At 46.8% G+C, this 24,100-nt stretch overlaps 1 protein-coding gene and 1 pseudogene across 1 annotated transcript; one reads left to right on the top strand and one right to left on the bottom strand.

Moving 5' to 3' along the window:
* The first annotated feature begins 243 nt into the window (after positions 1 to 243).
* On the top strand, positions 244 to 1,046 carry LOC128564553 (hyaluronan mediated motility receptor-like; annotated as a pseudogene).
* Positions 1,047 to 11,268: 10,222 nt separating this feature from the next.
* On the bottom strand, positions 11,269 to 23,599 carry GPR83 (G protein-coupled receptor 83). The gene is made up of 4 exons (XM_053562812.1): positions 23,129 to 23,599; positions 18,260 to 18,385; positions 16,159 to 16,292; positions 11,269 to 13,645 (listed from the first exon to the last, which is right to left on the bottom strand). The coding sequence occupies exons 1-4, from the start codon at positions 23,489 to 23,491 to the stop codon at positions 13,018 to 13,020; spliced, it is 1,251 nt and encodes a 416-aa protein (XP_053418787.1). The 5' UTR covers positions 23,492 to 23,599; the 3' UTR covers positions 11,269 to 13,017.
* Positions 23,600 to 24,100: the final 501 nt, after the last annotated feature.

Here is a 24,100-nt window from a genome sequence, read left to right as displayed (position 1 = left end):
TTTAGTAGAGATGGGGTCTCATTCTTGCTCTTGCTGGTCTTAAACTCCTGAGCTGAAGCAATCCACCTGCCTCGGCCTCCCAGAGTGTTAAGATTGCAGGCGTGAGCCACTGCACCCAGCCCCTTTGTCCGTTTCTTGAGGAAAATACATGCTGTCTAAACAAGTAGGAGCCTGAGTGCTACTTGACAAACAAGCTGCTTTAAAAAGAAATAGAAGACCTTAGATATAGAAATAGAGAACTGGATGAAAAACTGGATGCTGAGATGTGAGAAGTTTATTCTTGAAAAACAAGACCACGAAAAGCTTCAGCAAAAAGTTACAAACGGATTCACTTCTGCAACCAGAGAAGGAATTCTCTTCTAGTCTTCAGCAGAAGCTATGTTCTTTTCAAGAGGGACTGATTAAAGACTGGTCAAGCAAGTGGATGAAGAAACAAAATTTAGAGTTGAAGAGCTCCAACTCCTAGAAGAAAAGCCAAGAGGGAAAGACGCTGAACTGGAGAAAAGCAAAGCCGCTAACTCTCAGGCCACCCTGTTTTTGCAGGAAAAGTACAATGGTATAGGGCAAAACCTTGGGGATGTTACCGCTCAGTTTGAAAGCTATCAAGCATTAACAGCTAGTGAGATAGAAAACCCATCTATCTTAAGCTGGAAAACTCATCCCTACTCAAAAAAAGAGGCCAAGGCTGAGAAAAAGCGCAGAGAATCTTCAACATCAGGCGTTGGCAATTGAGAGCACAAATCAAGACTACGCTACGATACTTCTAGACCTGCAGACCCAGTTGGCGCCTACAGAAGCAGAAGTTAAGGAAAGCACAATTCTTCTCTTAAAAAAGTAACTGATTTGCAGAACCAACCTAAGCAACAAGACTTTAGGAAATATCTGGAAGACAAGCAAGAAAATCAGGAAAAGAAAATACAATGGCAGAATTAACTGAAGAAATGAATAGGTGGTGTCTCCTTCGTGAAGAACTGTATAATGAAACAAAATCTTTTCAGGAGGTGTCAAAACTCTGCTCTCAACTTGCTAACAAGGAAACAAAGTGAGGCAAAACTTTAGAAAGAACTGAAAAAATTCTGGGTATCAAACACTTTGAACATTCAATGGATTTTCAGCATGAAAGTAAAGAAAATTTTGCCTTCAAAACCCCATTAAAAGAAGGCGTACAAACTGCTATGAAGCTTTTATGGAGTATCAATAATGATGAAAGGAAACATTGGAGAAACCTGTTAAAATTTATTTTATTCTTGTTATTGTTATTGTTGATATTTTTATGGTTGTTTTGTTCTTATGTTTGTGATGGATATTTTATAATGTATTTAACTTTGACCGCTTATCCTTAGGTATGTGACAGGAAATTCAACTTTATTTTTTTTTTACTAAAATGTATTCTGGCACTTCATTTTCTTTTCTTTTAAAAAAAATTTTATATATCCTTTAAAATAGCCCAAACACATAATACCCGTACAGAATATATCTCACAAAATATCCTTTTTTTCTTTCTAAATTTTTTAATTTTTATTAAATCACAACTATATATGTTAATCAGTTTGATTTGGCACTTTATTTTCTATAGTAAATACCTCCTCCTTAATGCTCACCATTATCACTTCATTCTGAATCTTTTGCTGGCTTTCCGGCTTACAGTATATACCATCAAGTCAACATTCCTGTAAAAATCACTATTGTATTATTCCCCTTTTCTGAAATCTTAGTTTCAAAATTCTAATCCCCAGATTTTTTTAGCTTGATTGATCCTGGAGATCTTTTCTACTCTGAGTGATTTTATTTATTTATTTATTTATTTTTTGTAGAGACAGAGTCTCCCTTTATGGCCCTCGGTAGGGTGCCGTGGCCTCACACAGCTCACAGCAACCTCCAACTCCTGGGCTTAAGAGATTCTCTTGTCTCAGCCTCCCAAGTAGCTGAGACTACAGGTACCTGCCACAACGCCCGGCTGTTTTATAGTTGCAGTTTGGCGGGGGCCGGGTTTGAACCCGCCACCCTCGGTATATGGGGACAGCGCCTTACCGACTGAGCCACAGGCGCCGCCCTGAGTGATTTTATTTAAACCAAAACATCTTGACTTGTTCTTGCCTCTGGTTTGAAAATGTTCATTCTGTCCTACCCACCATTCTTCCACTTCTCTAGTTCAAATTAGTATGGACACATCTGAATCCATAGTAACCTCTTATCTTTTACCAGTCACTGAGTTGTTTAATAATTTACAGATTCCTAGGCTCCATCCCTGTCTCCCAGTTCTATTAAAATCTCTGGTTTGGCCTGTGAGCCTGCACTTTTAATGAACTCTTCACGTAAGTCCTAAGTACTCTAAAAATCTGAGAAACTTTGCATGTAACTACTTGTTATCTGCCTGCCCACTGAGTATTTGTTTAATATTAAATAAAATTATGTAGTAAGTCATTTACTTATTCAATTTGCTTTTAATGAAGTTACATTAATGCTTCTATTTAAGATGTAGTTATTCTCTAATTCTCCCTCTAAAATATCTGATTTTCCCACTTGGTATGATGTTATGAACCCCCTGTTTTATAATGCAGAGAATGTCACAGAATAGCTTTTCATAATCAATTATTTTATTAGATTACAAAAGTCATTTTAGGATGTCAGGAGGTCCCTAGATAGATGCTAGGATAGATGCAGATAGAACAAAGGAATCTAACTGTATTACAAATGTTTAAAACAATCTTCCTGAAGACAGTGGAGGATAAAGGTGCTGAATTTGGAAATTTGTAACTTTCCAAAATGACCTTAGAAATGAAAGGAGTCTGTAAGACCAAAGGAGACTGTACATAAACACAGTACTCCATTTAATAAAGGTGTTTTTCCCACAGAGTATGAGTTAACAATTCTGATATTGCTATACACATACATTGGAACTGAACAATTAAGTTAGTGGGTAGCAGATGGTAGGTGCCACCATGGTGGGAGCTTAGAGAAAAGCAAGGGGAAGAAGCTACAATGATCCACCTGGCAATGGATTAAAGTTGAAGATATTACGATGAGCTCATGTTTATCTTAGTATAGATATAGACAATTACATATATAAATATTTTAGATATGCATATATATACAAGTTAGCATACGCTATACGAGTTTGACAATTAAGTTCTTGAACTTGCCAACATGTGCTTATGTTGGTAGCACTGTACAAACAACTTGGTAAAGTTTCATAACCTTGGCATATCAGTCTTTCACAGCTGTGTTCCTGTTGATGTAGGGTATCGTGCTGAGTGGTGTTCTTTATTGTCGTTGCATGTTTTTGTGTGCCATCATGGGAATGTTGGAGTTTGAATTAGAGCAATGAACACACTTTAAATTTCTTATTAAACTTGGAAAGAGTGGAAATGAAATCAGAGACATGTTAGTCCAAGTTTCTGAGGATAATGCCATGAAGAAAACAGCAGTGTACAAAGGGATTAAAACATTTTTTCTGAGGGGAGAGACAGTAGCACTGATGAAGAGAGGTCAGGGTGGCCAGTAAGGAGCAGAATTACAAAAACATTGCAAAAATTTGTCCAACTGTGGGTCAAAATCATTGACTGGCTAACTGTGAGAAATATAGAAGTCCAAGTAAGCATCGATAGGGAAACAGGAAAATCTTAACTGAAAATCTTGGTCTGAGAAATTGTGGCTCTTGTATCGTAACGATGAACCAGCTCACCCAGCACTGTTTATAAGGGAGCTTTTATCCAGTAAACAAATAACTGTATTGGAACACCCTCCAGCCTCATCTGACTTAGCCCTCAAGGATATTTTTATTTACTCAAAGATAAAGGGAATATTGAAAGGAAGACATTTTGATGACATTCAGGACATCAAGGGTAACATGATGACAGCTCTCACAACTATTCCAGAAAGAGTTCCAAAATTGCTTTGAAGGGTAGACTAGGCACCGGTGTCAGTGCACAGCTTCCCAAGGGAAGGACTTTAAAGGTGACCATAGAGATGTTCAACAATGAGGTACATACCAGTTTTTCTAGGATGAGTTTGTGAACTTAATTATCGGACCTTGTTTTGCCATCTGAGAGGTCCTAATAGTAATGACACCCACGTAGCAACAGGCACACTTTGCATTCAGATCTTGATTTCTAAAATCATTTTCCAACAAAAAGAACGAGCCTTCTTTGGGAAATAGCTGATTGTAGGACAATGGCAGAAAACGTACCACATAAGCCTAAAGCATCTTGTAGCTCCAGAAAGCAAGGCAGTACTAAAAAGCCCCCAAAAAATTAGCAAAACCTGCATTCAGGGGAGCATGTCAAACAGAAACAGGAGCCAGCTAAAAGGGGTCTGTAAGGCCAAACCCAGAACACAGCTAGCAAATAAGTATAGTAGTGCATGTATTGGATTATAACCCTAGAATAAAGCAAATATCCATGAGTCCATGCTGATATAAATAAATAAATGGGAGGGGAGACAAATGTTCTGTGTGATGGAATTCCAAATAATTCATGTAGCTACTTCATTCAAGAAAGTGAAGTATAACTTCATTTCTTAAGAATGGATTGTGAGCAGCCAGGTGCGGTGGTTCAGGCCGGTCATCCTAGCACTCTGGGAGGCTGAGGCAGGCAGATCCCTTGAGCTCAGGAGTTCAAAATCAGCCTGAGCAAGAGTGAGACCCCGTCTCTACTAAAAATAGAAAAACTAGGGCATTGTGGGCATTGTGATGGGTGCATGTAGTCCCAGCTCCTCGGGAGGCTGAGGCAAGAGGATTGCTTGAACCCAGGAGTCTGAGGTTGCTGTGAGCTATGATGATGCCATGGCACTCCTGCCTGGGCAATGGAATGAGACTCTGTCTCAAAAAAAAGAAAAAGAAATAAAGAATGGATTGTGTGTAGTAACTTCTTTCCAAAGAATGTAGTATGAAAAGTGGGTCAGAGGCAAGGGTAGTAACTTTACAGTGGAAAAACCTGGGAAACAGTACCTCAACCAGGCGGTTAAGTTTAACATTCATGTTTTGATACGATGTGATGAGAACAGCACTTTGCTTGTGTGGTCTTTTTATCCAAAACCCTATGTAGTCACAAGGAACACACCACAAAAATCCCAGTCAAAACATGGCCTTCAAAATACCTTCAAAAAACCGTGGAGGTCATCAAAGAGGAGCGCGTGAGAAACCTTCACAGTCAACCGCTTGAAGGAGACCTGGCCACTCAAGTGACGTGGGGTGTCCTGTATGAGATCCTGAAATGTAGAAAAGACCTTAGGTAAAAACTAAGGGAATTTGAAGAAAGTATGAACTTTAGTTGGTAATATTTTGCTGCTTTATGAATCACAACAAATATACTATACCAATATGAGATGTTTATAATAGGAAAAATTAGATCTGGGGTACACGATGTTAGTGAAAGGGTACAAAGCTCCTGTTAGACAGATGGGATGAATAAATTATGGTGTCACAGCATGGTGACTATAGTTAATAATAATGTATTATATACTTGAAAATGATAGGAGATCTTAAATTTTCTCCCCACAAATAAAATAGTAAGTATATGAGGTGATGGGCAGGCTGATGAGCTTGGTTTAATCATTTAACAGTGTGTGTGTGTGTCTCAAAACACCACAATGTACACCATAAATACATATGATTTTTGTTTGTCAATTATACCTTAATAAAGCTGGGAAATAAAAAATTAAATCAAATCTAAAAGGTACCTACAAAAGAAGATATTCGAACAGCAGACTCCTTACCACTAACAATGATGCCAGGAACAATAGAATAAGATTCTTCTCGAGGTGTTAAGGGAAAATAATAGTCAAGCTGCTCTTCTCTGCACAGGTAAACTATTATTCCAGAGTGAGGGAATAATAAAGTAATTTTTAGACTTTCAAAGACTGAGAGCTATTAATTCCTGTGAATCTTTGCTATAACAGATCAGACTGGTTCCTTTGATATCTATTCCAATTGCTATTTTACATTACAGAGGCTGGAATGGCAAAAAAAAAAAAAGGAAGAAGAAGTGGGGAGAGGAGGAGAAGGACAGAAAGATGAGCCAGGCCCCTTTTCAGTTAGAGATCTGCTTGTGACCCAGGTTCTGGCAAAGGCACACTCACAGGGACTGGAAAGACATTAGCTTGTGAAGCAGGCTGTGTGAAGGTCGTGCGCTCTTCCAGTGAGCGCTGAGTTGGAGGCATTTGGTCCCCTGGTGGCAGCTGGAGCAGAGATTCTTCTGTCCTCCGTGTGGATGGACGGCCGTCTGCAGGCATGGATTCTCCTCTCACACAGTCCCATTGGATAACGAGGCATTTCTTTTGGCTTCTGTTCATAAAACATCCAAACCTCTTTCCGTTCCCTGGTGCTCCTGAAAATCTTGGAATCTCTCTGATGCCCAGTAATAAATTGCTTTCAGGTATAAATTTACTAGAATGGCTTCTGGTTTCCACAACAAAGAACGCTGATTAATAAAGAATTTATTACAGACTTTCAGGGAACTGGGAATCTGGAATGAGTTGTCCTATTTTGCAGGGTTTGAAGGCGATGAGGGTACAGCACGTCCAGCCTGAGGCCCCATGTGCTTGTCCACGCAGTGGCCAAGCACTCACCATGTTAAGTTCCTAGGAACCCTGGGGACTGTGCAGATCAAATGACAAACGGCTTGGCCTGTGTCCTACTCGCCCCCCTCGGGAGCGGGGGTGAGAGGTGCGCGGGGATTGAATCTATTCTGTGGTTAGTCCCTGACTTTCTAAGTGTAGAGAGGGAATACTAACCACTGGCTGAATCTGCACTTGAGAACAGTTACAGTAGCGTCAAGAGGAAGCCCCTGAAATTCTCCTCCTGAAGTAAACCAAAAGCAGTGTCAATCACATCCTTGGAGGAATCGCAGGGGCTGGCGCCAACTTCAATGCTTGGAAGGTGTGGAGATGGGATTCCAACTAAAGCCCATTCCACTCACCTGCTTGGCCTCTGCCTAAGACAGTGGGTTTCAGGTGACATGCATTGGACTAGGAATCAGAAAAGCATCCAGTTTCTCAGCGAAGCTCTGATAAGTAGAAGGTACAAGGTCGGTTGGCAGCATTAATGGCCCCTCAGAGATGGTCACATCCCAACCCCTGGAACCTGTGAGTATGTTCAGGCAAAGGAGAATTAACTTGCAGATGGATTTGGGGTTGCTAACCAGCTGACTCTAAGATAATGTGACCTAGATTACCCAGGCGGGGCCGATGTAATCACAGAGGTCCTGAAAAGTGGAGAAGGAGAGAATCAGAGTGAGACGCGACTAAAGCAGCAGCCTGGAAAGATGAGGGTGGCTGCCTTGAGCCAGAGGAAGGGGCCAAGGTCACGGATATGGGTGGCCTTCAGGAGATGAAAAAGGAACGGAAATGGACCCACCTAGACCTAACAGGAGGGAATACAGCCCTGCTGACACCTTGATTTTAGCTCCAGGACTCCTGTGCCAGGCTTCTGATCTACCTGCAGAACTGTTAAGATAGTAAGTTTGTGTTGATTGAGCCACTATGATGGTGATTACGGCAGCAATATAAACTATAATACAAATGTCTTCAAAAGGCTATGAAAAGTGCTTTCCAACCTAGTATTCTAATAACGGTTAATTTGGTATAAATTTAATGTAAGGACATTTCAGACATACAAGTTCTCCGAGTAAGTGAGCTCCCACATACCTTGTCTTGGGAAACTGCTGGAAGATGTAGTCTTCCAAAATAAGGGAGTAAACAAAGAGGAAGGCCGGGATCTAGGAACAGTCCTGGGCGAACAGGCGTTGTGCTGCTGGAGAGAGCACACATAGCACAGAGCAGCTCGGGTCTGGAGCTGGGCCGGGGGCGTGGGAAGTTGGAGCTGGCTGCTGGGACACTTTCACATGTGTGACCATGTCACAAAGGGGTTTTAACTATTTTGAAGAATGGAGGAAGAATTAGTGATGTAGAAAAGTAAGCAAAGAAGCAAAGAGGAATGCTTTTTTGTTTTATTTTTTTTTTTTTTTGTAGGGCCACTTTATGGCCCTCGGTAGAGTGCCGTGGCCTCACACAGCTCACAGCAACCTCCAACTCCTGGGCTTAAGCGATTCTCTTGCCTCAGCCTCCCGAGTAGCTGGGACTACAGGCGCCCGCCACAATGCCCGGCTATTTTTTGGTTGCAGTTCAGCCGGGGCCGGGTTTGAACCAGCCACCCTCGGCATATGGGGCCGGCGCCTTACCGACTGAGCCACAGGCGCCGCCCAAGAGGAATGTTTTTAATTCCAGAAAAACAAGACTGTTCGGAAAAGGAAATGTAAATCATCATATCCTGATGGTCCTGGCAATGGACTCTATTTACATCTTTTAATACAGACACAGATGTCACTTGATTGGAAGGAGACAGGGAGGAAATGTGAAGCCCTGGACCTTTAGGCTTCCATTGCCATTGGTTTACTTGGTTTAATCATAATCCTTGGGATCACTCTTTATATAATGTTGGCTCGCATATGACTTTTTTCTAGTTATCTGGTTAGTTGTTCGATTCGTTACTTTTAATAATGTAGTGAGCACCCATAAACCCACTGCCCCAAACAAAATCAAGAAGCTGGACGATTATCTCTATCTAACCTCGTCCCCTTCACTCTCCCCCTTCTGAAGTCACCAATATCCTGAATCCTGCTTTCATGATTCCTTTGCCTTTCTCCTATTTAAGCTGAGCCTCTTAAATTCATGACCAGTTTTAAGATAGAGTCTCAGATGGGTTAGAAGCTAGAATAGAGAAGGGGCTGTTAAAATCAAGCACTTTGTCCCCATGAAGTAGCAAATAGCTTATTTTCTGGAAGAGACATTACCAAACCTCCTAAAGGAGACAGAGCCCCAGGGTCTACTCACATTCAATACTACTGCTGTTTTTCTTTTTTTCAAAATGCATCCCTCATTACATGTATTTTATTTTTTTCTTCCCTAACTACTCCTTGAAAGAGAACTGGGGTGGGGGTCGGGGGGAGGCCCAGAGGTGCTGAAGCAAAATCTAATAGTTCCATAGCACTGGGGTAGGGGGAGGGTCCCATTCGCCCACCATCTTCAGACCACACTCTAAGACAGGTGAGTTTTCCAAGTGGCTGCTCCCCCATCTTCTCAGATTCCTTACCAGCCTCAGGTACCCCAGAAGGCTTCCCAAAACCATAGATGCCCTGGAAGAACACAACAGCCAGCTCGAGAACAGTGAGGGTTCAGCTGTGTTCTGCCTGTGCTGCATGAGGACTGGGGGCCCTGGCTGGCCGTGGGACAGCTGTGTGCCTTGGCCACCTGCAAGGCCATTCAAGCAGGTCTCAGCAACTTAGGAGTCACGTGGAAGCTTTTGGGGAAGATGATTGTCACCAGAATTGAGCTCACCAGTAGGCCATGAGATCCTGCCTACACAGTGACTACTGAGCTGCAACGGACCTTGAGTTCATCTAGTCAAGCATTTTACAAAGTATGTAACTCAGTGCTGGTGTTTAGGATAGTTAACAGGTGTTGCCCAAAAATATACCTCATAATCAAGGAAATTTGGAGAATACTAAATTAAAATAAGATTCCGTTTTACATACCTCAAAACCTAATTGTCAAGAGAACAGCTTTTCTAATTTTGCTGTATGATCTTTAGCATGTTACCCAAGTTTTCTGAGCCTCAGTTTCCTCATCTGCAATATGGGAGTAGCAAGGCCCACCTTGGAGGATGCTGTGATGCCAATGAGACCACGAGCTCAGAGCATTTACCCTGGTACCTTACACAGACTGTCAACAAATCTCAGTCCCCTCTTCTCCTATGCTGTTCATTTTTCTTTCAAATTTTCTTCCAGGCTTAGCAAACTACCCCTATTTACAATCTTCTGTGAAATTGTTTAAAAGTGATTTTCTGGGCTCTGGATGGAACCAGTTCATTATGTATGCAATGAAGGCTCCCATCCAGCTTACCTGGTAGGACAGTGGACCCCAGGTCCAGTGGGGTCAGAAATCATAATCAACACAGAAATGCAGAGCCCCTCACACACTGCCACATGGGAGAATTGCTTCCAAGGCTCATGGGGCAGCTCTGCCTCCTACTGAAACACTGAGGAACAGATGGAGTCCCCAGGGTTAGAAGATGAAGCACCAGCCGGTGCAGTGCCTCACACCTGTAAGGCTAGCACTCTGGGAGGCCAAGGCGGGAGGACGGCTTGAGCTCAGGAGTTCGAGATGACCCGAGTAAGCGACCCCATCTCTATTAAAAATTTTAAAAAATAGCCAGACTTGATGGTACACACCTGTAGTTCCAACTACTTGGGAGGCTTAGCCAGGAAGATCAAGTGAACCAAAGAGTTTGAGGTTGCACTGAGTCATGGTGATGCCTCTACCTGGATGACAGAATGATATTCTGTCCCCCCCACTCCCAAAAAAACCCATAAAACACAGATTTATAACCGTGAGAGAGGGAACCTGTCAGCTGACTCAATGGACGAAACTCTAGATGAAAAGGCGGAGGTTCCTCGCCGGGTTCTTATTGCCCCAGGGCCCAGGTTTCCTCCTCTGGAGGATGGGGGTTGGTAGGTGATCTTCATGGTCCCCTCATCTAATCTGGGCTGGCCCCCATCTTAAAGGTTATTAACTGTTATATAATTACCAGTCCAAGAGGCACAATCCACACACCCAAAATAATTTTATTGAGACTGAAGCAGTTCACAATAAAGAACTCGTTACAGCACATTGAAAAAACTCAAGTTTTGTCCATTTTAAAAACTCATATTTAATTAATATTCACAGACACAAATCACTTTTTGCTCTGAGGCACACAGGAGCTGGGAGGAAGGGGACAGACTTGATGGGCCATTGATGGGTGCCCCCCCAGAGGGTTTTTCTGGTACTTGGCAATACCTACAATCATCAATGAACAATGGTTTGATTTATGCTTATAGGATATTATGCCAGTGTAAAAGTGATATGAATTTAGTAGAAACTATACTTTGAGAACCTATACAACCATTCGATTTTTCACTTTCAGTACAGTACTCAATAAGTTACAGGAGATACTCATTATAAAATAGGCTTGCGTTAGGCAACTTTGTCCTACCATAGGCAAATGTTAAAGTGTTCTGAGCATGTTCAAGGTAGGCTAGGCTATGCTACAAGGTTTAGTAGGTTAGATGTATTAAATGCATTTTGACCTACAATATTTTCAACTTACAGGGGGGTTACCGAGATGTTAAGTCAAGGAGCATCTATATTTCTAGACATCCTCAGAGAACAGTAACACTTTCCCCTTGCATCCCAGAGCAGGGGAGGCTTCCTGCATGCTTGCTGCCCGTTCTCACGCTGGTTCACAGAATTGCTCTGACAGCATTAGCTACTTCTTGACACCACAGAGATACTAAGTACAGGCACATAAGCCATTTGGCCTGAAAAACCCACTTGGGAATTTCCACGAGCTTAGAAGATGCTCTCTGTTCAATGAAAGTCACTTTTTTACCCACTATTCAGTAGGTAAGTTTTTAAAATTTTGCATCTTGAAAAAAAACAGCTTCCTATACAAACTTCCCTGGTTTATTATAGGGAAGCAGAATATGGAACTAAGTTCAATGTTAATTAACAGTCAGGAGATCTTAAGTGAATCTTAGATTCCTTCTCCCACAAACTTCAGTTTCTTATTCAGCTCCACAGCCATGCTTTGCTTTCAGAATCTATCTGGGGCTAGAAGGAAACCTAAAGCCAGTGTGACAGCAGCAATTGTCTGTGTGACACAGTGAGTCACACGGGACAAGATGGAAGGTGATGAAAATAATCCATCTCTGGAATGAGATTTCTCTAGCAAGCTGGGCCCTGCAGGAATAAAGTCCCTCAAGGATTGCATAGGCTTGTGCAGGCGACACCTGAACCGCTAGATGTGGACGGGGAGTCTTCTTTCGGGAACTGGTGTGAAAAAAACCTCATTGAGACAGCACAGAGAAACAGTCTAGACAGCTTGGGAGAAGGAGGCCTCTAAGCACAACTATTTCTAGAAAGCCTTCTCGCTCATCTCCTGTAAACAAAGAACAGTGTTTCCCCACCTCTCGTGTTTGAGTGATTGCAAGAGAGAAGGAATTACGCCTCCTAGGTGAGTTTTGTTCCCTGGCTCGTCATGATGGCTGAGAAGGCACCTCAGCCAGGCCCTCCCACCAGTGGCTGTGAGGTGGGGCCAGTTCTGTCAGTGTGGTGACAGTTTTCACCTTAGTGACAGTTTCCCACCTCCTCTCAACTCTGCCAGTGGACACTACTCCTGGGAGCGGTCTCAGAAGTACTCCGCTGTGCCCCTGATGATCATTATGATCTAAATGGAAAATGTAAATCAGAAGGAAAGAAAGTTTGCCCGCACACGTCCCCGCACACACACGGGAGAGCTTTCCAAACAAATTCACAGCATGTTAATGGAAGTTATCACCATCGAATGGGAAAAGAGAGTAATTTTTACTTTTTTCTTTTCTGAATTTTTCCAAGTGGCAATAATAATTTCTCTTTGCTTTAAGGAATCCAAATTGGTCCTTTCTTATCTGTCTAGGGCTAGGCCACTGAAGATTTGTAATTCATCATGATCCGAAGACTCTAGAAGGAGAGGCATGAAAAACTTCATGCCAGCTCTGGCTTGCTAACCTTTCACTGGTCAATGAACCTGTTTGGACCAGAGCTCTGTGCACCTGGGCCAGCAGTACCCAAAGCATGACTCAGGCTTCCTTTAGGGACGTTCGGTGGCGGGAAGAGCTACAAGGCAGCAGCTGCCTAACAGAGGGGGCAGTCACCTGGCTGAGCCGTCATCATCTGGTCCAAAGCTGTCCCCGGTTCTCTCCCTCAGGGACCCAGGGTGCTGTGCCTCACAGCATTTCTTAGATGGGAGGTTATAAACTCATGTCTAGTTGGGGGCTGCTTTTTAGTTTTCACATTACATGGGTCCAGGAGGCTGGGCAGAGTTTCCTAGAAGCTCCAGAATCCTACAGCTTCCAGCACTGTGGAGATCGTGTGTGAGAAGACGGGCTCTTTCCCAGGTTCAGCTGGAGACAGACTCATCCCGCTGCAGCTTCCCAGCCTCCTCTAACTCATTGCCACAATGGGTTCTACAGACGATAGGTCTGTCTTCCTAGACTGGGGTTGGGAGGAGGGCAGGAGGTTATTGGATAAAAGTGGAGCCTTCTGGCCATTGCTCTTCTCTGTCCAAGCCACCCTGAAGGAAGGGACTGGAGAGGGCGGCCTGTCCTCCTGAGGCTTGGGCGGCCTTTGGCACATGCTCAGTAACACCTTTAGCTCGACCCTGAAGTTCTCGTTCAGCCAGCAGTAGATGAAGGGGTTGTAGCAGGTGCTGCTCATGGCAAACCAGTGGAAGGCAAAGTAGAGGGCATTGTTGGTGCGGATGACCTTGCTAGACAGGAGGAGGACATAGCAGTTGAGGGGGAACCAGCAGAGGGCAAAGAGGACCACCACCAGCATCAGCATCTTGATGGTCTTCTTCTTTTTGCGCCGCAGGGCAAGGTACTGCTCCGTCGTCACGTCACCAATCGTGTTGCACAGCCACAGCTTCTTGGCCACCCGGGCATAGGCCACAGAGATGATGAGCAGAGGCAGGATGTAAAGCAGGATGAAGGTGGCCAAGTCCAGGTACTTCCAGAAGAGGTCAGCTGGCTCAGGGAAGTCGGGCAAGCAGAGGGAGCGTACAGTGTCCTCACTGGGGGCAGGAGGAAGGGAGGGAGGGACAAGAGAAGGTGACAGGAGATATCAATGTGCAAAGGTTTCAGGGGTCCTGGGTGCACTGACCTTGCCCTTGTCTAGGCTCCTGGCATAGCCATCTAAAATAGCACTTTCAATGCTGTAGCCTAATTATCTCACTACATTTCTAGTTCTCCCACTAGACTGTGTACTCCATGTGGGTAAGAAATGTAGCTGAATCTCTCTTAATCTTGTATTATTCCTGGCCCATAGCAGAGACCCAATAAATATTTGTTGAATAAATGAATGAAACCCTGGTATTCTAGGTATATACCCAGAAGACCAAAAATCACATTATAACAAAGATATTTGTACCAGAATGTTTATTGCAGCCCAATTCATAATTGCTAAGTCATGGAAGAAGCCCAAGTGCCCATCGACCCACGAATGGATTAATAAATTGTGGTATATGTACACCATGGAATATTATGCAGCCTTAAAGAAAGATGGAGATTTTACCTCTTTCAGGTTTACATGGATGGAGTGGAACATACTCTTCTTAGTAAAGTATCTCAAGAATGGAAGAAAAAGTATCCAATGTACTCAGCCCTACCATGAAACTAATGTATGGCTTTCACATGAAAGCTATAACCCAGTTATAACCTAAGAATAGGAGGAAGGGGAAGAGGAAGAGGAGGGAGGGGGGAGGCGGGTGGAGGGAGGGTGATTGGTGGGATTTCACCTGTGGTGCATCTTACAAGGGTACATGTGAAACTTACTAAATGTAGAATATAAATGTCTTAGCATAATAACTAAGAAAATGCCAGGAAGGCTATGTTAACCAGTGTGATGAAAATATGTCAAATGGTCTATAAAACCAGTGTGCCCCATGATGGCATTAATGTACACAGCTATGATTTAATAAAAAAAAAAGTTAAAAATAAAACTACCCCATGATGCAGCAAAAAAAAAAAAAAAAGAAAAGAAAAGAAACCCTGGTATTCTTAGTCTGAAACTAACTCATTGTTAAGAAGATCTTGGCATTCTCTATTGTACCACCTTATTCATTCCAAAGGGGAACTATGGGAGAAAGAACGGAAACGATGGGTCTGAAGAATATGAGTGGTAAAGGTGTTAAAGGCTCAACTTACATAGCTGCAACCACTCATACAACAAGTATTTATTTTCTGTGGAATGTCGCCTGGCCCTCTTCCCCTCTCTGACAGCCATTGTGGTTTCTTGTTCCTATTATATGTGCTGGTGGCTATCACCAAGAGAAAACTCCCTTTGCTTTTGTTAGCCAAAAAAAGTCCTCCATGTGTGAAGGCAGATTGGGAATCTTAACGTCAGGGGGTCTGGGTGTGTAATTCATTCCAACATTCTAGAATTCATGGAGGAGCCTTTATACATTAGGTGATATTGGTCTTCAGGGCTTGTTTCTCTTGACCCTACTCTGTCTGTCACAGGAGTGTGTGTGGAAGTGTTTGTTTTGGGGGATGGCGAGGGGACAGTGGGTGGCTACTGTGGTAGACGCAGACCATGCACTGGGTCCTCTCAGATCCCTCTTACCCGTCTAGAGCACCAGCCTTCAGTTCCTGCCATTAGGCTAGAAATGGTTGGCATCTGTGATTATCTAAGTGCTGAGGACTGCCCTGGGGCCACAGAAGACCCTTCCCACCGATTTACCACCAACCATAAGTGGCCAAGAGTTTCTGGTTTTCCTGGGAAAGTCTAGAACCAATGACTGGAAGATGGAGGAACACAAAAGCCCAGCTCCCCCGCCTCTCTTCCTTGGTCTCTCCCACTCCCTGACCCACTGCGCCTAGGAGTACGGCCCTAATAAGCTACAGGCACAGGCTCCTGCCTTTATCTGAGACCCGGCTTCTAAACCGGCTTCTAAACAACTATAAAACGACAAAAATCACTCTAAGATCATTCAGGCATTCGGCTTGGTATGTTGAGACAGTGAGCTAAGTGTTGAGACCCCTGAGGTCAAGCCAAGTCAGACACCGGCCTGTTGGCTTCAAACTTACAGTCAAGTCAGAGATCACCTTTAATGAACTAGTTTTCAATTGTTCAAAACTGAATGTTTGAAAGAAAGATTCTCCTCCAGTGAGAGCATATGATAAAGAAACCTGAAGAGGAGGTGGCGGCAGGCATGCCCCAGACACACACCCCCCTGGTTTGCAGCCGCGTGAGAATTGACACCTTGCTCATTTCAACAAGGCCACCCGGATTCGCACCTCAGGCTGCGAGTGCGCGCCCCCTGGTGACAGAAACTGATAACTACTGCCTAGTCCTGCAGACCAACTGGAGAGGAAGGAGGAATTGAAGTTGTTAAGAAGAAAAAAAAAAGAGAGAAAGCAGAAAAAATCCAGGGCTCTGCGGCATGCACGGGGAGGCAACATGAAGGGAGCAAGGGAAAAAGGACAGCTCAGGGAGGCAGGTACTAGTCCAGGGGCTCAGATTTCCCTTTGTTGAGCTCCAGGTCCAGGCCTGGGGCAAGCTAGGCTGAGCTCCTAATCGTCTCACCTGTACTTGAAGGTAAATAACTTCTGGCAGATCGCATGTGGCAGTGAAAAGAAGGTAGCCATGGTCCAGATGACAGTGATGTACATGACACCCTTTGTGATTGAGATCCGGGGTTTTAATGGATGCATAATTACCTGGAAAACAGGCAAACTGTATCACTAGCCGAGGAAGTTCTGAGGCAAATGAGAAATCTGAATAATGCAGCTCGCGGGTCACATAAGGCAGGTCCTGTTTATAAAGCCGAGCACCCCTCACACTCATTACTGAGGCCCTGAGCTGCACCAGGCAGGTGCTGGGGACGGGGCTCCAGCCAGGCCCCACCCCGCAGCCACTTTCAGGGGTGGATTCACAGATTCCCCAAGTTCAACTGTCTCCTGCTGGTCATACCCTGGCAGAACCAGGCAGGGTCCAGTGAGAGCACCAGGGAGGGGTCCCGGTGGCTTGCTCGGCTCCATAGCATAAGACCAAGTCCTTGGTCAGCTGCCACACCCTCAGATCTGGGCTCAGCTTCCCAGGTTTTAGACCCCTTAGGTTATGAAGGGCTCTGAGAGGGCCTGAGCTGACAGACCCGGAGAGGAAACCCATCACTTACCACGGAAGCTGCATTGACATTTATTTGAAGCTGCTACTACACTCCCAGTGGGGCCAGCTTTCACACGCCTGTGACGGAGCCAGTGTTATAGGCCTCAGGCTGAAACCTATGTGGTGCAGCTCAGGGCCTCAGTAATGAGTGTGAGGGGTGCTTGGCTTTATAAACAGGACCTGCCTTATGTGACCCGTGAACTGCATCATTCAGATTTCTCTTTTGCCTCACGTCTGGGTATATGCCACAGCAACGTGACAAGACCTCCATCACTGCTCCTCAGACCCACCCCTAGCCCTGGGGTCAACTCTCACTTAGCTGTGTTAAACAAGGCTAAGCACGGACCAGATAAAGGTAATCTAAAACTCCTCTCATTGAGTTAGGGGAGAAGGTTAAGAAAAGGCAGGAAATATTTGCATGTAAACTTCCCACACTTTACACTAAAGCATCTGCAATATAAATAAAAAGTTGATTCCTATAAAATTATGGCATTTCAGAGATAAAGTGATCAAAAAGTTTGGCTAGTCTAATCCCTCATCAGTCAGATGTATAAATCACCGCTAAAACATCCCTATAAAGTTGTCATCTAGACTTCGCTTATAACATGACTGGGACATGAAACCCATTACCGCCCAGGCAAGTTTATCCAGCTTTGGACACCTCTATGAGAAAAGCCTCCCTCATACTGAAATGTATCTTTGAATCTGCACCTTTGATGCTTCCCATCCCTGGGTCCTTGTTATATATCTTTGTGCTTTTCAGATACATCTCATCTCTTTGTCTTGGGGGCTCTTACAACACTGGCCACGTTGGTTCCTTTGAGTCTTCTCAGAGCAAGGGGTCTAGAGATCAAAGCTTGGGTTTGGACCCAGATAGATCTCAGTCCTAATTCCAGCTTTATTCACAGGCACGTGATCTTGCAAAGCCACATATGGCCTTTCCTAAGCTGCCATCCCTTGATCCAGCAGAGGTCTAAGCATACAACATGGTTCACTGAGTTAGCAGGTGTGGGCATCTGGCATAGAGCTGTCCTCTCCTAGCTCCTATTCAGCTCCCTTCACCGTAGCTGCCCAGGGCAGCAAGCAGGGCCTTCCTGATCCAGGACCAGCCTGGCCCATGCCTGCTCCTGCCACCTGGACATCCTGGCTCATTTTCTTCCTCCGCATCCTGGGCCAGTGACTATTTCCCACTTAGAAGCCTTCTCCTTGATCTGCAATTATTTGCCACTCTCTTTTCCTCTGTGATTTTTCACGTTTGCTTTTCTATCCACAAAACAAGCTCATTAATTTGAGACAGAAAATACCAGCAGTGAGTCTTATCTGCACCAATAAACTAAGAATAACTTTCTGCAACAATTGGGACAAAAGGTCCCAATTTGTTACACGTGATCATATTCATCAAGAAAAAGACAAATACATTCATTGAAAACGGGGCCAATGGTGTCTTGAGAGCCCCTGTCGTGCCCTGAAAAGCAAAGCAGAAAGGCAAGGACGGAGCCTTAGGGGCGGCTGCCCTTACCTGGTGGCGGTCCACTGCGATGGCCGTCAGTGTCAGAGCTGAGACGTGCAGGGAGCAGTACTGGGCAAAGCGGCTGATGTGGCACATGCCTTTCCCAAACACCCATGTACTGTTCACAAAGCGGACCTGGAGATGAGCCCACAGAGGTCAGGAGACAGACAGGCCTTGACCCTGATACCTGCCCACCAGAGGTATCTGAGGGGCAGACCCTCTCAGAGTCCTCTCCCAGCTTCTTCCTTCTTTCCATCTATAATGTGGGCCAAACATGATTTTCTCCAGCAAAATTTATTCTCATTCACTCAATTCAATCAACCATGATCATGCTTCTGGGCCAGCCCCATTAGGTACCAGGAGAGCTTGGGAAGGATGAGGACTCTGGAGTTGGACTTCTCACCTCTGATAATTTCTTGCTGTGCAGCCTTGGGCGAGATACAGGACCTCTCTGAACCTTTTTTTTTCCATTTGCCAAAAAACAGTGGAGGGTACTTTAAAAGCTCTTTATCAGGTTTACTGTAAGGATTAAAATTTTTTAAAGTCTTTAAAGGGTGGAATACAGTGTCTGGCAGATGGTTAGAAAGCTATTATTAGAAAGAAATAGTAGCTCTTTTTATGTGTAACAATACAATTCATTCTTGGCCCATACAAGTTTAGTCTAGTGGAGGAGACAAATCTGAAAAGTCACGATGGAGCATGTGGGCGATTCTAGCAAATCTTGGATCAACTGGCCTTAGGACTCATCATTTGGGATGGAAACCTGTCATTTGGCCTGGAGAGGCGGCACACTCCCAGAACAGCAAAGCGCCCTAGGAACACGCCTAGCCCTCATCCACTTCATCCAGGGCTATTTGCTCATTCAATTCCTTCCTGAGCAGCTCCTGTATCCATGTGTCATGCTTGAGGGAGATTGAGTTTCGATTCTAATTAAGAAGCTTCCAATCTGGACAAGGGAGAGCTCAAATAACTTGGATACAAGACAAAACGTAGTCAGTGCTTTATAGAGGCCCAAAGAGGAGTGGGCAGAGGCAGTGAGGTTACTGAGACAGACATAGAGCTAGGCAGCCCAACAGAAAGAGCATAGTGTAGTGATTGACAGCACAGTTGTGGCCCCTGAAGGTGCCACATTGGACAAGCCACTTAGATCCGCTGCCTCACTCTCCTCTTCTGTAACACAGGGCTAACCTTTTCACGTCTGTTACAAAAATCAAATAAGATGGATAGGACATGCAAACAGGTACAATAGTGCCTACTACATAGCAAGGGCCTCATGTGTACCAAGCCCTTCACAAACTGCCATTATGGCAACACATGGGACGTTTGAAGGGAGGAAGGAAGTGCACGTGTGGGGATGAGAATAAACTATGGACATTCAATCAGAAATCTCAGGACCTGCTTGGGGAATAAGGAGTGGATTGATTTGGCTGGAGTGTGTGATGAGAGTCATGGTGAGTCTAACCAGATCTTGAAACTGGGACGCAGACCCCAGGAGCTTTACTGGCTTTTGGGTGGAGCCAGAGAATTCTGAGCAGCGCAGTAACATTAAAGAGCTAGAAATATTCAGCCACTCCTACTCTTCACCTCCCTCCCAAATCCAGTGAGTGCTGTCTCTCGATGGTTTTCAAATCCATTCCTTCTTCTTCAGCCACAAGGCCAAAGCCCTTGGTGGGGGAGTCCCCATCATCTCTTGCCTAGGCTATTACAGCCTCCTAACCATGTTCCCTGCTCTCTAAGCTTTCCCCCTCATAACTCACCCTTCACATTGCAACAGCATTTTTCTTAACCAAAATGAGATTGTCACCCTCCTGCTTAAAATCATCATGGCTCACAGGACATGCCGTGTTTGAGTACCCAAGCCCCTGTCACCCTGGCACAGCCTTCCTTTCTGGTCCAAGTGGCCCCTCCACTGCCCTCCTCCACCAAGCATCTCTTCTCTGCTACGTGGTCCCAGCTACACCGAGCCACTCAAAGGTCCCTCACCACACTGTGAACTTTGATGCTCCCTCGCCTTTGTTCTCCTTGGTCCCTCTGCCCTAAGCATTCATCCCGACCTGGGAAACTCCTACTTATCCAGGTCACATCAAAATGTCATGGTCTCCTTCGATCATCCTGTGGGACTCTGGTCAGAATGAAAGGCTTCCTCCTCCAGGCTCTACCACATGCTGTGTATGTATTTACCATGGGGATTGTAGGTAACTGTGTGCGTTTCTCTTGATGATCAGAGCTGGGCTGTATGCCACCTGCAGTGTGTGTGGAGAGGAAGGAAGACAGGGAGGAAGGAGTCTGTCACCAACCAGCTGAAGGCAGAACACCCTGCTCAGTTGAAAGACCCTCCTGCCAACCTTTATCCTCTCCCTATTTGCTTCACCTTGTAAGCTCTAATGTTTGGATTGGAGCCATTCCATGGGTCAGGTTCAGGGCCAAGTTGCTTTGCCTCATCCTGGAGGGGAGGAGGGGCACTGAGTTCTTAGGCTCTTCACATCCCCTCTCTCACAGAAGATCCTGTGGCTCTTAGCTGGCTATAGGTCCATGGCCTCCCCATCCATTCCTGTGTCTACTGCAGATCCAGCCTTGTGCCCAGGCCCTGGGAAGCAGCACAAAGCCCATGTTCTGTGGCTTTCCAGTTCCCAACCGGGTGCCCCAGCCCAACTCACCACTGTAGATTCTCAGGTAAGAAATCAAGGGAGGAGCCAAGGGAGCCAGAGATGCTTCTATCTTGTGCATCAAGACATCCAGAGAGGATGGAGAGTTCTGAAAGCCTCTTGTCCATGTCTAGTGCCCAGGGGGTCCTGGGTGCTACCACTAGGTTAGACACAGGCTGAGGGGAGATAGGGAAAAAGTCCACAATTCGGAGTAGCAGAAGCTAAACTACTCTCCACTGCCAGTGGAAAGACCTCTGGATTACACTTAGGGGAGGTAATTCTCCTCCTGGCTCTGCCAATTGCTAGTCAGGTGGCACTGGACCAGGAATCAAAACTCTCTGTGCCTTGATTCCCTCCTCCGAAAAATGTTAAGTAATACTCCTGTGAGGACAAGAGAGAGATGAGAATAATTTTTTTTTTTTTATTGTTGGGGATTCATTGAGGGTACAATAAGCCAGGTTACACTGATTGCAATTGAGAATAATTTTTAAATGTAAGCTTGGAAGGATGTTCACACAGGTGGTTGGAGGTTTTCATTCTCTTCTTTTTGCTAGTCCGTTATTTCTGGTGTGTGTGTGTGTGTGTGTGTGTGTGTGTGTGTGACAGAGAGAGATTCAGAGATGGAGAGGGATACCCAGACACTGCTTTGGTAATAACTCAAATAATAGTGGGTGTTCCATAAATTGAAAAATATACTACAGAAACATATGGCGTAACTGTCATTATGACTGTGTAGTCATCATCTTCCCTCCTAAATCATCCATAAGAGTCACTCTCTCAGGTCACAGATGGACACAAACGGTGACTAATGTGAAGTGGCCAGGGCTTGAGAAGGAAGCCTGTTCACCGCCATGTGCAAATGCCCCCAGCCCGCCCCACATTGACAAATGCCAGAGCCCACCTCCAGCTTGGTCCTTGCCCAACACAGACCTCATCCACAGCCTCACTGTCAAGCTGCAGAAGGCATTTTAGTAGGCAGTCTAAGGGAAATGCTCCTTCATTAACAATTAGCAACTGTTTGATATTTCAGTTGTAGCACAAAGCAGCATCCCCTGGGAAGGAGGTGCGTATGAAACAGGCTGCACTTCCGAGGGTGGGGAGGTGATCTAATCATCACCGGTGACATTTCAGGGACTTCGATTAACTGCTCAATTATCAAGGAGGCCCACGCTGGGTGAAATTGGACAGGAAATGGGCATTCATGACAGCTGGCTACAGACTGTCAAATCATTGACCCAGGCCCTCGGCTGCCGAAGCTCTGGCTTAGAGGTGAGGAGAGAGAAGGGGGGTTGGGTTTGACCAAAAACCTAAACCACAGAGACACCAACAAGAAGAAAGAGAGATGAGAGGTGAGGAGATAGAGACCCAAAGACAGAAAAAGAAACAGAGGCAGGGAGAGACAAAGACAGAGAAGAGAAAGACTAAGGAAAACTGCAGGGAGTTGCCAAATGAGAAGCTGAAGGTGAGAAGGCAGGGGAGAGAAGAGACTGTGAAGGGAGGAGACAGAGGCAGAGAGAAGTGAGGAGGGAGAGAAGCGGGGGGTGGGGGGGTGGGCAGGGAGAGAGACAGAGAGGGCCAGAGAGAGTTAAGCTAGGAGAGGGAGGCCAGGGCAGAGGGGGGCAGAGGGAGACGGGGCAGGGGGAGATGGAGCAGGGGGAGATGGGGCAGAGGGAGGCCGGGGCAGGGGAGACGGGGCAGAGGGAGGCAGGGGCAGAGGGAGGCTGGGGCAGAAGGAGGCAGGGGCAGAGGGAGGCTGGGGCAGGGGAGACGGGGAAGAGGGAGGCCGGGGCAGGGGAGACGGGGCAGAGGGAGGCAGGGGCAAAGGGAGGCTGGGGCAGAAGGAGGCAGGGGCAGAGGGAGGCTGGAGCAGGGGAGATGGGACAGGGGGAGGCTGGGGCAGGGGAGATGGGGCAGAGGGAAGCAGGGGCAGAGGGAGGCTGGGGCAGGGGAGATGGGGCAGAGGGAGGCTGGGGCAGGGGAGACGGGGAAGAGGGAGGCAGTGGCAGAGGGAAGCAGGGGCAGAGGGAGGCTGGAGCAGGGGAGACGGAGCAGGGGGAGGCTGGGGCAGAGGGAGGCAAGGGGGAGGGAGGCTGGGGCAGGGGAGACGGAGCAGGGGGAGGCAGGGGCAGAGGGAGGCTGGGGCAGGGGGAGACGGAGGTAGAGGGAGACGGGGCAGGGGAGACGGGGCAGGGGGAGACGGGGCAGGGGAGACGGGGCAGCGGCCAGCCCTCACCAAAGTGAACGGAGTGTTGAGCAGCGTGATCATGATGTCGGCGACGGCCAGGTTGGCGATGAAGAGGCTGGTGGCCGAGTGCATTCGCTGGTTCTTGAAGATGACATGACAGACCAGGACGTTGCCAAAGAGCGAGAAGACGATGATGAAGGAGTAAGCCACGATGAGCAGGGCTTTCACCGTGGGGTTCTGGGACTCGGCCCCGTAGCGCCTCCTGCCCACAAAGTTCTGCCAGTCGGAGAAGGTGTAGTTGTTCCAGGAGAAGAAGTGCGAGGCGTTGGGCGCGGCCAGGGCCGCCTCCTGGGGGCGCTCGGCGGCTCGCACGGCGTGCAGGAGGCAGAGCAGCGCCCAGCGAGGCAGCATCGTGCGGGAGCCGCGCTCCGTGCGGTCCCCGGCGGCTCGGGGCGCGGGGCTGGGCGCGCGGTGTGGTCCCCGGCGGCTCGGGGCGCGGGGCTGGGCGCGCGGTGCGGTCCCCGGCGGCTCGGGGCGCGGAGCTGGGCGCGCGGTGCGGTCTCCGCCGGCTCGGGGCGCGGAGCCTGCGGGGTAGCCGGGCACGCCCTGGCTGTCTCGGGAGGCAGCGAGCCCGGACCAGCCGCCGCTGTGATCGGCGCGCTGGCTCCGCGTTGGTCAGAGCACTCTTATATCTCTGCTCCCACCCGGCGGCCTGCGAGCGCCCCTGCCCATTGGTCAGACTCGCTCCCCCGCCCGCCCGCCCGCCCGCCCGCCCGCCCGCCCGCCCGCCCGCCCGCCGGCGGCGCTCTGGCTCCGCCTCCCAACTCCGCGGGCCGCGCGTCCGGGGCGCTTCCCCGGGGCGCGCACACGCTCGCTCCGCTCCTGCAGAGGAGGGCGCCCCCGGGCGGGCGAGCTGGGACTCGGGGCGGTCGCACTGCGTCTTCCGGGTCTCCTGGTGCAGTGTGGAGGATAAATTTCGAGTTTCCATCAGAGCTTTAGCCTCGGCACCGTTTCGATATT

This window comes from Nycticebus coucang, chromosome 14 (genome assembly GCF_027406575.1).
Source record: "Nycticebus coucang isolate mNycCou1 chromosome 14, mNycCou1.pri, whole genome shotgun sequence".
In the NCBI taxonomy this organism is placed as follows: Eukaryota; Metazoa; Chordata; class Mammalia; order Primates; family Lorisidae; genus Nycticebus; species Nycticebus coucang.
This window is presented reverse-complemented; position numbering and strand designations above follow the sequence as displayed.